General features: G+C 41.4%; 1 protein-coding gene across 5 annotated transcripts in view; it reads left to right on the forward strand.

The window, feature by feature from the left end:
- The window catches only part of lrwd1 (leucine-rich repeats and WD repeat domain containing 1), a 70,404-nt gene extending 55,356 nt beyond the window's left edge, over nt 1–15,048 (forward strand). For all 5 annotated transcript variants that reach the window (XM_073053744.1, XM_073053741.1, XM_073053745.1 and 2 more), the window contains 2 exons: nt 9,553–9,662; nt 13,931–15,048. In XM_073053744.1, coding sequence (XP_072909845.1) covers nt 9,553–9,662; nt 13,931–14,071 — 251 coding nt within the window. In that variant the 3' untranslated portion in view covers nt 14,072–15,048. The remainder of the gene's footprint in view (nt 1–9,552; nt 9,663–13,930) is intronic.
- Nucleotides 15,049–16,829: the final 1,781 nt, after the last annotated feature.

Consider the following 16,829-nt stretch of genomic DNA (forward strand, 5'->3'; position numbering starts at 1 on the left):
AAGTTCGAGTTTCGTTGTCTGATGTGGAAGGCTTGAAAAATGACAGTATGCTTGACTGCTTAGCCTCGTGCATTTTTTTTATCATACAGTTCTTTGTAAGTACTCAATCCATCCTGCAAATATGCCCTAAACCTATGTACCCTTTCAAGATTAAAGTCATACTTTTCAGCAATCATTGCAGCGTTGTCAGTCGCAGCGAAAATATCATGCAATTGCTTCGCGTTCAATTCCTGGATGACTTCACTTTCGGGCCTTTCGCTTCTGCGTTCGGTTCCAATTGTTATCCTTTCCTCTTCATCAGCTCTTCATCTCTCAGTTCTTGGTCATGGGATGCCAAAACCTCTTCAACATCATCTTCGTCAACTTCCACAAACCCTTAGCCAAACTCACTATATCCTTACTTCGTTCACCACGATCGAAATGCTTTATTATGTCTAGTTTCACGCTAAGTGTAACACCCTTACGCGCTCTTTTAGGCTTCTCCAATACCTTAGAACTCATCTTGCTAACGGATGCACATAATAAATCGACATAAAGCACAGATGCACACGGGCACGTGTTTAAGCAATGCCGGCTAGAATGCAGTTCCGGGGGAGGAGCTCGGCTGCTCGGGCCTTTTTTCGTAACAGTGAAAACACCTTCTGTTAGCAAAAGCAGGTAACTAATGTAGGTCTTTCGTAACAGCGAGGTGTCGTAAAGTGAAAGTTCGAAAAACGGGGGACACCTGTAATGAGTAACATATCAAGCAAAGAAGCATATTCACTTGACAAAAGAATATGTACAGTCCAAGACCCTGAGCGACAATCCAGCAATCGATGGTACAGTCTCCTGGCAGTGTACAGACACATGCGATCTAGCCTGTCATTCCACCACTCCCAACACGGGAGGGCAGCACCAATGGGCAAGGCCAGATCCCAGCCAAACTCAACTCTGCTGTGACACTTTTGCATCTCTCACCTGGTTTGTAGTAGGCAAGCCCAAGACTTGAGACCTTGTTCTCGCTACAACTGAGGCTACACAGCTGCCATGTCAACAGTCCCTCCACCTAACAAGGGTAATAGGCCTGCGGCAACTTACTTTATCACTGTCCAACTGAGTCTCGCCATCTCAAGTAAAATGTCTGGGACAATCTCCCACGGTTATATTGCACCAACTCCAATGCTTCCGAGTAGTGGGCAACAACACGATCTGCTGCCAGGCCAGCTCCTCCAACCCAAACTGGCTCCTCCGATATCCCAACCAACACCTTCAACACATTGGCAGGCTCCTCCAATATCCCGACCAGCTCCTCCACCCAAACTGGCTCCTCCGATATCCCGACCAACTCCTTCAACACATCGGCGGGCTCCTCCGATATACCAACCAGCTCCTCCAACCCAAACTGGCTCCTCCGATATCCCGACCAACACACCGGCGGGCTTCTCCGATATCCCGACCAGCTCCTCCAACCCAAACTGGCTCCTCCGATATCCCGACCAACACACCGGCGGGCTTCTCCGATATCCCGACCAGCTCCTCCAACCCAAACTGGCTCCTCCGATATCCCGACCAACTCCTTCAACACATCGGCGGGCTCCTCCGATATCCCGACCAACTCCTTCAACACATCGGCGGGCTCCTCCGATATACCGACCAGCTCCTCCAACCCAAACTGGCTCCTCCGATATCCCGACCAACTCCTTCAACACATCGGCGGGCTCCTCCGATATCCCGACCAGCTCCTCTGACACCTCGGCCATCCCCTTCAAAATCTCAGCCAGCTACTCAGACCAACGAGCAGCTCACTGATGGAGTAGTCCTGCAGTACCTGATGTTCTTGGAGCGGAATTGTCTTTGAATCATAAGAAAATAAATTTTACAAAGAAAAAAGCATCTTTGGTTGGCCCTAAGAGTCCACTATATTTGCACGCGCCACCATCTTATCAGAAGATACATTTTTTCCCAATATACACTCTCAAAGTCCTGCTTAATAGCATAATTGCTCCCCCCCCATTAAATACTTTCCCATATTATCTGCTCCTGTCCATGCTGGTCAATAGCTGCTCCCATTAAATTAGTTATCAATTGGCCCATTTGGAAAATGCTGCAACCCTTCCATTGGCTGCTTCTGACATCAAAGTACAACTGCTGTCATATATATGTAGCCCACATGGAGCTCTTGCTCTCTGGGTTATCGTTGGACTGTGAGTCATACAAACAGTGCCATGGAAAGTTTGGCAGTGTGCTGCAGATATAGGGTCTGGGCACACACTTAGATGAATATCTGTGTAACTTGGCAGTGTGGGTATGGTTTCATATTTTTCCCACATTTTCATGATGGGCTGCACTGAGCTGTGAGGTATGTTCAGTGCCTTTCAGATGGTCTTGTACCCTTCCCCAGGTTTGTGCTTCCCTCCTATCATTTCCTTGACTTGATCTAAATGCTCTTCTATTTTCATTTTGGTTTGGTCTGTTGAACATCTGCCTTATGAATTCATTGAAAACAGGTGATCCTCTAATTTCTTACGTCAGTAAATTGGGTGCATTGTAAGGTAATTAGAGTATTGCACTTGAGGAAAGTTAGAGTAATAATTACAAAAGGGATGAATGCTCTTTCGGCATGTTGATTCTGTTTGTTCCCTCCATGTATACTGCCTAATTCTGTAGACACTGAACAATATTTACTGGTATATCATAGAGATAGTCCTATCTGGATGTGTACAATAGAATGGTATGACAATTGCTCTTCCTGTTCCTCCTGTGTTCGCAAGAAACTGTGGAGAGTTGTGGACACAGCTCAGCATGTCACAGAAACCAGCCTCACCTCATGGACTCTGTCTGCACTGCTTGCTGTGTCAGAAAAGCGGCCAAAATATTCAAAGGCTTCACCTACCCGGACATTCTCTCTTCTCCCCCTTCAAAGTGAGCAGAAAATACAAAAAGCAAACACGAGGAAATCTGCAGATGCCGGAAATTCAAACAACACACTCAAAATACAAAAGCCTGAAAGCACAAGGCTCAAAGATGGCTTCTATCCCTCTATTATAGCACTCTTGATCAGATTGACATATTGATGTGAAATGATCTTTATGGATGGCATGCAAAACAAAAGTTTTTCATTGTATGTCGGTTCCCTCTAACTTTTTACGGTTGCGTGGACCAACCATTGTTCTGTGCAGGAAACCTTTACTCAGCCTGAAAACAATGAGCCACCTTAATATTAACATTATATAAAAATAGTGTACTTCTGAACCATCTTAATATGTGATTTCACAATCTTCTGAAGGGCTCAATGGACTTAACTCTCAAGAATGCAGCTACGGCACAAAGTGAACGAAGGTACATTGCCATGGCTGAAAGAGAGGGAGGAGGGGAGGACTTCAAGACAGACTGAAATGACAAGATAGGAAACCTCTTACCCTGTGCCTTGTTATCAAATTACAGTTGCTGGAGAACAAGATTGACACCCTAAGGGTAAGATTGCTGTATTGGAGGGAAATGAGGGATTGCTGCATTCTCTATTTCACCGAGACATGGCTCACTCAAGACATGCGAGATTCACCAATTAGACCCAAAGTCTCCTCTATACATGGAATGGAATGGATTGCTGATTCAGAGAAGGCAAAAAGTGGGAGTTCAACAGGTACATTTAATGTCAGAGAAATGTATACACTATACATCCTGAAAATCTTTTTCTTCGCAAGCATCCATGAAATCAGAGGAGAGCCCCAAAGAATGAATGACAGTTAAATGTTAGAACCCCAAAGTCCCCCCAGCTCCCCCCTCCCATGCACAAACAACAGCAAAGTATCAACCCCCTCCCCACCAGCAAAAAAGCGTCTGCACCCCCCATTGAGCACACAAGCATGCAGCAAAGCATCAATAAAGACACAGACTTGCTCTAGCAAGACCACTCATTCACATGGTATTTCGACATACCACAGGCTCTCTCTCTCTCCCTAAAAGAGGTATCCCCATTTCACAGCGAAAGGGGAGACATAACGAAACAACGTTGATTTATTGTGTTAAAAGTCTATTGCGTCACTTTTTCTGAGCTCTGTGCCCAAAGACCTCGGGTCTCAGGGCACACAGCCAGCTCGCTGCTTTTGATCTTGTGTGTGTACTCCCAAGGCACATCAGACTATGGAACCAGCCTCGAATCCGCCCGCCTCCAGAGCCACAAAAATCCAGCACCCTGAAGGTACACTAGTCTTCCAGGCCGTGTCCTTGGCATATCAGAAAGCGGCTGGTCGTGTGGCCCTGAGAGCGGGTCCCATTTCTGCAAAGAACCAAAGTCAACGTGCAACTCCAGATCAGGGTCTGTAAAGAACCCTGAAAAGGGGAAAAAAAAGAGACATTAAAGATAGAAATAGTCCTGTGTTTTGTTATAAACACTTTGTGGAACTTGATTACAGCAGTTTTTGGCACTCTTTTTTTTCTTCCAACCTGGAAAATTTAGTTATTAAGTGCCAACTGTTTTACTTACCAAGAGAGTTCTCCATGATCCTGACCACAGTGTACACACAGCCAAAGACCGACGGTAAGTAGGCAGTCGTGGTACTGAGTGCTGCCATCAGAAAAACAGCAGCCTACCCCAATGCTTTTCAAATCATTGCCGCAGACCTCAATCAGGTTTGTTTGAGGAAATCTCTACCCAATTATTGTCAACCTATCCATGCAATAGTTCAATCACTGCTATACTACCATAAAATACCTACTGTTTGATCCCTGGACTGGGTGTCACTGGTGCTATGTCCACCCTAGACCGGATAATTTTGAAAACGCTGGTTTCGTGTAAAAACGATAGGCGTCCACACTAGGCGTTTTTAAAAATATCTCTGTTCACATTAAAACGGATATTTGGGCAAATCTCCTCCTCCTGGGCATGCACAGGACACATCTGCAAAAAACAACCGAAGAGGAAGCAGTTTACTATTTCCGTTTCCACTGTGGCGTTGTTTATTGCGTTCATGAAAACAATGAAATTCCGTGCTCCTGCCACCATCTGTTCCGGTACATCATGACCGCGTTTTTAGATTTCTCCGGTTACCCCGTCCACACTGCTCTGCCCAAGTGGCGTTTTCAGAATTACACACTCTGGAGAGCGTTTCTGAAAATCTGTTTTCAGGGGATGAAAACGCCATTTTAGTGTGGATGGAGGGCAAAAACAAAGAGAAAAGGCCTCGGTTACGGATTTATCCGGTGTTGTGTGGACGTAGTCTGAGTTTTGCTTCTTTTGAGGGGTGGAATGTAGTGTGAAAGGTTAAAACTATCTAGGTCAAAAGCTAGTGCAGCCCTTCCATTGGCTGCTTCTGGCATCATGGTGCTTGCTTCCGGCATCAAAGTACTGTCAGTGTATATATGTTGCACGTGTGGAGCTCTCGCTCTGTGGGTAACTGTTGGACTGTGGATTACGTGGGCAATGCCTTGGAAAGCTTGGATGTGTGCTGTAGATAAAGGGCGTGGGTGCACACTTAGATGAGTAGCTGTGTAACTTGTATGTTTTATGAATGCTTTAGTGTTTGTTGATGAATGGTTAAAAGCTTGCCTGTCGTTGTTGGCTTCTGTCTCCTTTAATGAATCAATGAACCTCGTTCTCTGCAGCACCATAACATCTGCTCCAGTGTACCTGTCCAGCCAAGGCTATGGCAAAGGTCAGGGAGTTGCGGTCACTGTTCCAAAAAGTTTACCCACCGAGATATCTGTCACCCAGCGCACCTTTCCTCAAGTCGGCCTGTCTACATGTTGTGTCAGGAATCCTCCATGGATCCACCTAACAAATTCAGCCCCTATCTAAACCTTCCGCACTGAGGTACCCATGATAACAAACCTATCATTTTTCCAAATATTGTCTCCCAATCTGTTCATCAGTCTCCCATTCCTTGTAATGTCCATTTCTAGTTAATTAAAATACAACCTCTGCACTTTTGCCAACAATACAGTCAGACCGTATAACTGTTGAGAGAAAAGCCTCATAGGAATTCATTTCCACTTATACATCAGATTCCATGGGGGGGGAGGTTCATGTTATGGAAAATAGCAATGCAGGTGGTTTGCTAGGATTACAACCTCTCTGTAATATAGTGGTGTACTTTATATTCTATTAACCAATTAGATGCAGTCTTCACACTACATTCGGAGGTGGTATTAGAACTGACATTTCAATATTTGAGTTGATCCATGTTTCTGGCTGAATTTAAAAATATCAGCTAATCGCAAAATAGAAAATCATTTAAAGGAAAAGTCTTGTTATAATTGCTGTATAAGGAATCCATCCTCATTCAGCAATTCCTGTATGATTAATTTTCACTGAAGAAACATGATAATGGAGAAATGATTGGAGTTTATCAATCCCTGCCAAGGTTCTACCTATGTTACAGGCATTCTATGGACAGTCAGAGTTCAAAATCTTTTCGGAGAAAACATATGATATAAATGTGTCCTTGGGTTAATCTTGTTTGTGAAGTGTAAGAAGCTTCTCACAGCCTTCTTCAATTCTCAGCCTGTATTAAAATTTCTGTCTTTAAATACTGATCAACCAGGAGTTAAGTGTATGTCTTCCTGGAGGTACGGAGTACGCCAGATATCTTTTAAATTCCCTTTTTGGTACATTGGTGCCTTTGTGAAGATGATTCTGAGCTCCCTTGAACTTGGACAATGATGCACTCACATTGCTTTTGGTTAGGAAGTTCCAGGCTTTAGATCCAGCAACACTGATGAAATCACTGGCTACTTTGGCCTGAATGGTATTAAGCTTTTAGGTAATTGTTCCACTTATAATCATCCAGCCAAGAATAGAGTATTAATCCAATTAATGTACACTTGGAAAGGAAAGGAAAAATTATTTTTAAAATTTTAAACATTGTCAGCAGGTCTTTATTCCGGGAGATCCTGTCTGACCAAAAATCTTGCATTTTTGAAAAGGTGGCAAAATATATTGAATAGGGCAATGCTTTTGACTAGGTTAACAGAATCCAGGGCAATGCAAAACTGTTGTGCTTGATGGAAGAGGATTATAGTTGAGGTTGGTTTTGTGATCGGAAGAACTAGTTCTGTAACATTGGTACCAGTACTGAGATTCTTATTTAGTATATACAATACATTAACAATTAGGATGTCAATGTAAGAGGTAAGATTAGTAATTTTGTAGATAACAAAGATCAATGGTGGTGCTGATAGTGGAGAAAGTACAGGCAACCCCCACAAAACAGCAGTTTTGTAACAGAAATTAACCCTGATGGAATTCACAACAAAATGCAAATTAAGCAACAAGTTTTGTCTATTTTTATTGCTTGTGTCTCCAAAGACAATGTTTATTCTCAGCAGTAATCAAAAAAAGTCCCATCTGAAAATGTTGCAGCTACTGACCTTTTAAAGTATCTGATTTGGAAATTGACTAGTCAATCTCCTAAGAGTCCCATACCCTACATCAACCAGCCACTATAGCCTTTACTTTGGAAACTACAAAGCGATTTTCTTGGAAACTACCAAGGTCATAGCTTCTATAAATGCTTTGTAATTGCAGGTTTCCCCTGCTATCCGAAGCTAGAGCATTCCTATGAAACAGTTTGTAAACCAAAATGTCTTAAAATGAAGAAGCAATTACCATTAATTTATATGGGGAAAATTGTTGAGCGTTCCCAAACCCAAAAAATAACTACCAAATCATACCAAATAACACATAAAACCTAAAATAACACTAACATATAGAAAAAGCAGGAATGATATGATAAATATACACCCTATATAAAGTTGAAATATTGTATGTACGATATAGTTTCACTTATCAAAATCGGGAAGACCACGAGCCAAAGTCGATTTGGAGGAAAAAATCGGCATGTACACGCATACGCAAACAACTGCCCACACAAGGTTTCACGGTCATTGTAGTCTTTCTTGGGGTAAACACACATATAAGGCGAGCGTCTTTTTTTCGTAAAAGAAAAAATCCTCCTTGGTTTGCGAAATCAGGTACTAATGTGGGTCTTTCAGAACAGCGAGTTGTCGTAAAGCAAACGTTCAAAAAACGGGGGACACCTGTAGTTATTAGTCCGTGCCTGAATATTGTCTAGGCTCTGCTGCACACAGCACTGGCCATTTTCTTTTTTTTATTTTGAAGAGTTGTGAACAATTGTACAATCATTAGTGAACATCCCCATTTCTGACAAGGATGAAGCAGCTGCTGATAGCTGCAGCTGCTGCTTTAATGTCAAGGGAGCTTACTTGTACCTCACTGCTGGAACTCAGCTCTTTGATCCATGTTTTATAATCAAGTTTGTGATGAAGCTTGGAGTTCTAACATTTTTCTGTCATTCATTCTTTGGGGTTTCCTTCTGTTTTGTGGACGTCTGCAAAGAGTAAGAATTTCAGGTTATACGCTGTATACATTCTCTGATATTAAATGGAACTATTGAACCATTGAAGTCTGGAGCTGAGTGGTCCTCTTGAACCCCAAATTTGTGAGTAAAGACTTCTTGAAAGAATGGTCAATGATGCTTTTAATCACTTTGCCAATGATTGAGAGCAAACTGAGTAGTAATTAGTCAGTTTGTGTCCTTCCTGCTTTTTTTGTGCTCAGAACATCCTTGGAGAAAGTTACCATGCAATCGGTACATTTCCCTGTTGTAATTGTACTAGAGCAGCTTGGTTGGGGTTGTAGATAAAAGGCTTCAGTTCTGCATTTGGTATGTTGTCTGATGCCGTAGTTTTTGCTGTATCCAATGGTGCCAGCTCTTCAAAGTAGATGTAACTAATATTGTTGGAAGAGCTCTTGGAAGGAAGCAGTAGTATCTCCCAGTCATTACTTCTGACTGAACATTAATGCATCAGATACTGGGTGTTTTCTGGAAGATTTGTACTCCTGTTTATTTAATGGTCCACCCCCATCAATGACTAGACTTGGCAGTACTGCAGAATGGTGGTTTGATTTGATGGTTAAAAGATTACTTAGCCTTATCTATTGCATGTTGTTTAGTTGCTTAGTACACTTTAAACCCTATATTACAGCCCCACCAGGCTAATGGCCATTAATATGTTTTTGTGTTAAGATAGCTCACTAATAAGGTTTTGAAAGACATTTTAGAACTTCCTAGTAATTTGTTGATGTTACCTATCTATATACCTACAAGTCTTTTAATTATAATCATTCATTTAATTGAATTTCATAGTTTCCTGTCAACATTTTCTTTATTTGACATTTTAATGCAAGTGAAGTAGTCTTAAGTAAAGATCCTAAAACCTTAGATAAGAAAAGTTAAAGAATTGTGTGATACTTATTTACTTAAGCCCATCACCCCTACCAACCCATGAGCTGCTGATAGTAGCTCCAAAGTCCTCTATCCTGGGCCAGTCTTTCAAACTGTCCCCAGGTGTAGTTCATTTTCTTGAGGAATCCTTCCTTTCCCAGGGAGGAGCTTGAGTTGGCATTTCTGTAGCACTGGTTGTGGAAGGGATCGAGTTGCCCAGAGCTGCTGCTTTCATTGCAGTGATTGCGACCGTTCATGGCGGAGTTGTAAAGTCATGCAGGTGAATGGAATTAAATATAACAATAATTAAGCAGAAGTCTTTCCACAGCTGAAAACTATCTTCTATGTGGCGATGAGAAGGGGGACATTTGGATGTATAATTTGGATGAGTCCAGTACAGAATATGTAACTTCAGGCAAGAAGATCCCACCGATGCAGGTACCTCATACTAATGCAAAGTTAAACAAAAATAAGCTTCTTTATGATCATTTGCATAGTTACTAATTGTAAATATTGACTTCAAATGACTTTTAAATGGCATTGTTCATGGGTGGAATACAAAATGTGTAAAATGTCCTGTGATGTTAAAATGAAATATTCTCCTGGAATCCACATATGTCTGAGGATTTAATTTATCTTTTACAGGTATTTTTAATATCAATGTCCCTTCCAAATCAAATCATATTATATGATATCATCCTGTCAGATGGGGTGGCCTACAAATTTCCTCAGTTTCTTTACTGTATTCTCTATCTTCTATAGTTGCCAATAGTCACATTCTCAATACTCTTAATGATGTGGAGAAACTTTTTGAACTACTACATCAATCTTCTGCCTGTAAATATGACCATTTGCTCTTGTGTATTACTGACCTCTGGCAGCATAACAGTTCTGAATATGACTTTATGTTACAGTGATTCAAGATGTTATCAGTGTGGAATTTTAGTCATCTTTCACTTTTTTTTGGTCTTATTTCTGTTCATCTGCTCAACCAGGTGAATGAGCGACTGGTCTGGTTATCAAAGCAGATAAAACAGCTTAGACACGAGGAAATCTGCAGATGCTGGAAATTCAAACAATAACACACACAAAATGCTGGTGGAACACAGCAGGCCAGGCAGCATCTATAGGAGAAGCACTGTCGACGTTTCGGGCCAAGATCCTTCGTCAGGACTTGGGCCAGCTTAGGCCAGGGACACACACATTTTGTGTGGACTGGGCCAGATTTGTGATCTTAAATCAATTTCTGAGGGTCATACATGAAAGTCATACTTTATTGTACTCATACATATGCAGTAGCAGATACTTTTGAGTGACTTGAAGACTCAAATGCCATGATTCTTACTGCACCCGAATCTTCTCCTCTTCATTCTATCGACAGTTTTCTGCTGTTGTTCACTGCCTCATTACTGTTGTATTTGCTGCCTTCTTGACACTCAGCCTCTTCCCTCTCACTCCCTTATACCCATCCACTCACCAGTGCTGGGTTGGCCCCGGGAACCCTTAAGATAACAGGAGAGCGTGGTTTCAACGGTAACAGTGGGTTCAACTTTAGTTGTTTCGTTTGGCGATGTCACACTGGATGTTTTGAGAGGTTAAGTTACCAGGAACTGTTCTGCCAATAGTTAGGGTAGCAAGTGGCTAGGCAAGTCAGAAACATTCGTGCAGACTCGGATTTAGATGCAAGAGCTGCCGTAGACTGTTTTAGCACCTCCGCAATGTCCCCGCTAATGCAGCTGAAATTTGCAAATCCCTAAATGGGTAAGTGCAGAATTTCCTACATTATGCAGTGCGATCTGCACTGGATTGGCTTTAATTTCATCCTTTTATTTAAAATGATATCATATATGTAACTCTACCATGCAGAGAACATTCCCATGGGAAAATGTTGCATTCTTAATGTGTTAGCTTTTGAAGAAATGTTACATTATTTTTAATAGCAGAACTTGTAAGGGATTATTATGCATTTTGTGTCCTCCCATCACTGTTTATTCTAGTACTCAGTTAACAGAGATTAATCAGAATCAATGACACAGTATCTGTGATTGTTTAAAAAATGATGTAAGCAAAGGGTGGGTAACTGTTGGCAAGTTAGCTTAACATACGCAGTCAGGAAAATGCTTGAAGCTATCATTAAGGATGAATTAGCGAGACTTCTGGGTAGAAGTGGTTCTATCAGGCAGACAGATGAACAGGTCCTGTTTGACAAACTTGCTAGTGTTCCTTGAGGATATAATGAGCCCAGTGGATGGAGAGGAACAGGTGGATGTTGTGTACTTAAATTTCCAGAAGGCATTCAATAAGGTATCACATAAAACACTTATCCATATTGAAGGATATATGGAGTTGGGAGTAATGTATTAGCATGGATACCACCCCACCAGCCTCCGTGACCAGCACATAATTCTCTAAAACTTCCGCTACCTCCAACGGGATCCCACCGCCAAGCATATCTTCCCCTTCCCTCACCCCCCGCCCTCTCCCACTTTCTGCTTTTCAAAGGGATCACTCCCGATGTGACTCCCCTGTCCATTCGTCCCTCCCCACAGATCTCCCTCCTGGCACTTACCCTTGCAAGTGGAACAAGTGCTACACCTGCCCCTACACCTCCTCCTTCATTACTATTCAGGGCCTTAAACAGTCCTTCCAGGTGAGGAGAAACTTCACCTGTGAGTCTATTGGGGTCATATACTGTGTCCGGTGCTCCCGTTGTGGCCTATATCGTTCAGACCTGACATAGACTGGGAGACTGCTTATCCAAGCACCTACACTCCATCTGCCAGAACAAGCGGGATCTCCCAGTGGCCACCCATTTTAATTCCACTTCCCATTCCCATTCTGATATGTCCATCCATGGTCTCCTCCATTGTCGTGATGAGGCCACACCTTATTCCTTTTGGGTAGCCTCCAACCTGATGGCATGAATATCGATTTCTCAAACTTGTGATAATACCCCCCCCCCCCACCCACCACCATTTCCCATCCCCTTTTCCCTCCTTGCTCACCCATCACCTCCCTCTGATGATCCTCCTCCCTTTTTCTTTCTTCCGCGGCCTTCTGTCTCTTTCACCAATCAATCCCATCTCTTTGCTTCATCCCACCCCCTCCAGGTTTCACCTGTCACCTGAAGTTTCTCTCCCCCCTCCCCCACCTTTTAAATCTACTCCTCAGCTTTTTTTCTTCAGTCCTGCTGAAGAGTCTTGGCCCAAAACGTCAACTGTACTCTTTTCCATAGATGCTGCCTGGCCTGCTGAGTTCCTCCAGCATTTTGTGTGTGTGGCATGGATAGAGGATTGGTTAACCAAAAGAAGGCAGAAATGGCTGGCAGTCGATGCTGAACAGAGTCCAGCAGGAATTGATGCTGGGCCCACAACTATTCACAATATACGTTCACAGTTTGGAAGAAAGGACTGAATGTAACGTATTTAAGTTTGCTGATGACACGAAATTGAGTGGAAAAACAAATTGTGCAGAGGATGCAGAGAGATATAGACAGGTTAAGTAAGTGAGCAGGAGTCTGGCAGATGAAGTACAGCATTGGTAAATGGTGAATCACTTTGAAAGGAACAATAGAAGATCAGATTATTATTTAAATTGTGAAAGATTACAGCACGCTGTTCTGCAGAGGGACTTGGGAGCTTTTCTGCATGAATTGCAAAATCTTGGTTTGCATGTGCACCAGGTTATCAAGAAGGCAAATGGAATATTGGCCTTCATTGCCGGAGGGATTGAATTTAAGAGCAGAAGGGTCGAGCTGCAGCTGTACAGGGTATTAGTGAGGGCACACCTGGGGAACTCTGTTCAGTTCTGGTCTTTTCACTTGAGAACAGATATACTGGCTCAGGAGGCGATGCAGAGGAGGTTCACGAGGTTGATTCTGCAGATGAAGGGTTATCCTGCAAGGAGAGATCAAGTTGCCTAGAACTATACTCACTGGAATTATATAGACATATAAAATTATGGAAGGGATAGGTAGGATAGAGACAGGAAAGTTGTTTCCACTGGTAGGTGAGTTGAGAATTAGGGGACGTAGCCTGAAGATTCAGGGGAATAGAGTTAGGATGGAGATGAGAAACTGCTTTCCCAGAGAATGGTGAATCTGGAATTTTCTGCCCAGGGAAGCAACAGCAGCTACCTCATTAAATATAGTTAAGGCAGATTTACTGTATATAGATTTTTACTTAGCAGAATTAAGGGTTATGGAGAAAAGATTAGATTAGCTTCATTTGTCACGTACATTGAAACAGACAGTGATGTACAGGTAGAACTGGATCCATGGCCAAATCAGCCACAGTTTTACTGAACTGTGGGAGAGGCTCAGCAGGCCAGATGGCTGACACCTTTTTCTGAAGCTTATGTTATGCTAAATCTGTGAGAAGTGAAAGAAAATATGAATTAATGGAATCAATATTTCCAGTTCCTTAACTTTTAACAACAGATAACTTAAAAGGAATCATGTTAGGAGATTGATTTTTTTTCACAGCCTTCCAGTCAACATTTTTCAGTGGAATCCTATGTCTTATGGTCTTCTGGGTGGAAAGAATTAGTGAAATACAGTAACATCTGTGAATAACATTGAATGATTTATAGAACTGCATGAAGTGGTTACATAGTTGTACCCAGTAATTTATCACTTGTACTTGCAAAATGTGGACAGCTGTTGCTTTCATTTGCTCATCTGGATAACGTTTTTGGATATTTTGCAGATTCTAAAGTGGCCAGCCATAGAAGCAAAAGGGAAACTGATCGAAGGAACTTTGGTAAATGTCGTAAATACAGATTCAGAACTTAAATATGTTGTGGCAGCAACAGACAAAAACATTATTGTTATTTGGAAAAGAATATAGTTATTGGCAAATGAACTGGATATCCAAACTTAAAGATTTTAAGCCACTGAACTTTTATCACAACTGAACAATGCTTCTTAGAGTTCTGGTGCTGCATTCTAAATGTGTGAGAAATATGGGACAAAGTATGAGTTATTGAGTTACTGTAATAAATTCTACCAGGTCATCTGTCATGCTGCTAATGATAGGTGATTTGGAAGAAACACATTTTATAGTATATAATGTGCAATATATTATTTTGCTGCTGAAGAACAGTCATGTGTAACTTGTAATTCTTCTTTAGAGTGACAAGGTGTAATTTCTGTTCCTTCCAGCAATGATTTGTGGTCCAATTGTTTTTAAGCAGATTAGAAATCTGACATACAGTACTTTTTTTATAAATATTCCCTCTCTCACCTCATCACTCCATGAAATGCAAAATTTAAGCAATCAACATCTATTAGCTGTTGATGGAAACATTTATCAGTGCTTAGAAATGATTACGCTTGCTTCTTTTTATGTTCTTTTTGGAGTCCCTCACAGTTCTGGTTTCATATACTGTATGGTCATCATTAAATCTTTTGGTTACACGTCAATAATGACAAAGCCAGTCATGTGCTAAACAGTGATTGTCCAAATTATCTTAAAATGCAAAGGCAATGTTGTGACCTCCAAACTAAAGAGTTGTCAAAGTTTAGCTTTATCTAAAGAGTAATTAAAACTTGCATCCTTGAAGATGCATATTAAAGTTAACTAAGATCTGAACAGCAAATCATGTAATTGTGATATAATATAGTCATGACGAACATGGCCATAGCTTTATTCCCCGGACTGAAACAACTATTAATGGAATGATAACCTATTCTGTTCTAATTTATAAGTGAATTGTAATTTTGTGCGCTCATAACATTTTCTTAATATTTCATTACAAATTATGCCTTGTATAGTCTGGAATGATTGAAAGTGTTGTGTAAAAATAAACAACTTCTGGTCTGTTATGGTGTTTTTATATTTGTGTGTTTTCCCTGAGTTTGTGAAAAATTGCTCAGGGGTATTCTGTTCAGGGAAAAAAACAGGACAAGCCCAATATGGATAATTACCTGCAAAAGAGACCTTTTGTCACATTGCTGATGATTTGAGGTTAGTTGGTCTTCTACAGGTGCTACTTACTCATCAATTATTTGCTTACCAATACCCACTCATCTCCATACCTCATCACAGCCTCGGTCCACAGTGAGCTTCCTTCCATCATAAGTGGGAATGGTTGCTAATGATTGTACAATGGTCACACCATTCATACCTTCCCTGAAAATGAGGCAGTCCTTACCTACATGCACCCAGACTACCACCACTGTCGTTAGACATTCAGGCATGAACTGATAAGTGGCAAATAACCTTTGTACTGTTAAAGAGCCAGACAAAGACCATCTCCAACAAGAATCTAACCACCTACCCTCAACATTTAAGGGTAATTGCCCAAGTCCTGCACTTTCCTGGGAGTCACCAAAACCACAGTTAACTAGCGGCATGATTTGTTGCAACTGACTACCTCATTGCAATTTATTTCTTGATTCACCAAAGCCAACTCTGAGCAGATAGTAAGAGTGTGGTGGAACACAGCTCCACCAACTCTCAAGAATCTTGACATTATCCAGGACAAAGAAACTCAGCTGATTGGTTTTCCATTCCAACCTTTTCTCTCTGTCACCACCATTGCACAACAAATATTTGATTAGAGTAAACCAATAACTCCCACCTAACCTCCCATCTCTACTACCATGAGGATGAGGGCAGCAGGTATACGGGCACTTCACCACCTGCAGCTTTCCCCTGCAAGTAGCATATATCTCACTGTGCCTTCATTATCACTGGATCAAAATCCTGGAATCTGATTGCCTTCAAGTAAAGGATACAGTGGTTCAAGAAGGCAGCCCACCACTATCTTCTTAAGGGCTATTGAGGGTAGGCAATGATGTTGGACTTGCTGATCACAAAAATAATAAATTTCAAAAAGGGATATCACTGGGTATGCATATGTAGAATTCTGAATGAAGTAAAAAATGAGCATGCACGTAAAGTCGTCTTCATCTAAGTTTGGCTTCCAATGTTGAATAGAAGCGATTGTTTTGTAGGTTTTTGTAAATAAAATGGCAGAGGCATTTTAAGTTTAAGGGAAACTAACCTTTTTCGTCAACCAAAACACCAAACCTAAAGCAGAGTTTTTAAAAAACTTCACATCATTATGTCATGTCAGACTAGTCTCTTGAAATGAACCCCACAGTGGTTGTGAATTATGTACGCTTCCACATATTACATTACCCGACACATTTCAAAAATGTAGCCATGAGAGTGACTGCAAAGAATGTTATATTAAGTAATGCTTGTGCAGAGCTTACAGAGCGGAAGTGTAGACAATCAAAAGATATTTAGCTTTATTGGTGACAAAATCCATAGCGTTCATGTAGGTGAAATAATTTCTTCCAAAGGTGAACCAGGTCTGGATGCTGAATAACTCAACTGGCGATGTTATATCTGAGTTGGATCCGGTGGAGACTTCATGAAGTGTGGTAGAAAATCCCTGAAAGTTCACAAATAAACAGGACCTTATTTGGTTTCAAAGAATTTTAATTCCATTTATAGTTATTAATGAAGGGGTCACTTGGAAAAAAGGGGAAGCAGAGAATGAAGTATCTTTAAGCAGGGAACATGTTCTTTGCAAAAATTTCATGATTCTATTGGACAGACAAATTATGCGAAGCACCTACTTCGCTACAATACA

This window comes from Hemitrygon akajei, chromosome 8 (genome assembly GCF_048418815.1).
Source record: "Hemitrygon akajei chromosome 8, sHemAka1.3, whole genome shotgun sequence".
NCBI classification, from domain to species: domain Eukaryota; kingdom Metazoa; phylum Chordata; class Chondrichthyes; order Myliobatiformes; family Dasyatidae; genus Hemitrygon; species Hemitrygon akajei.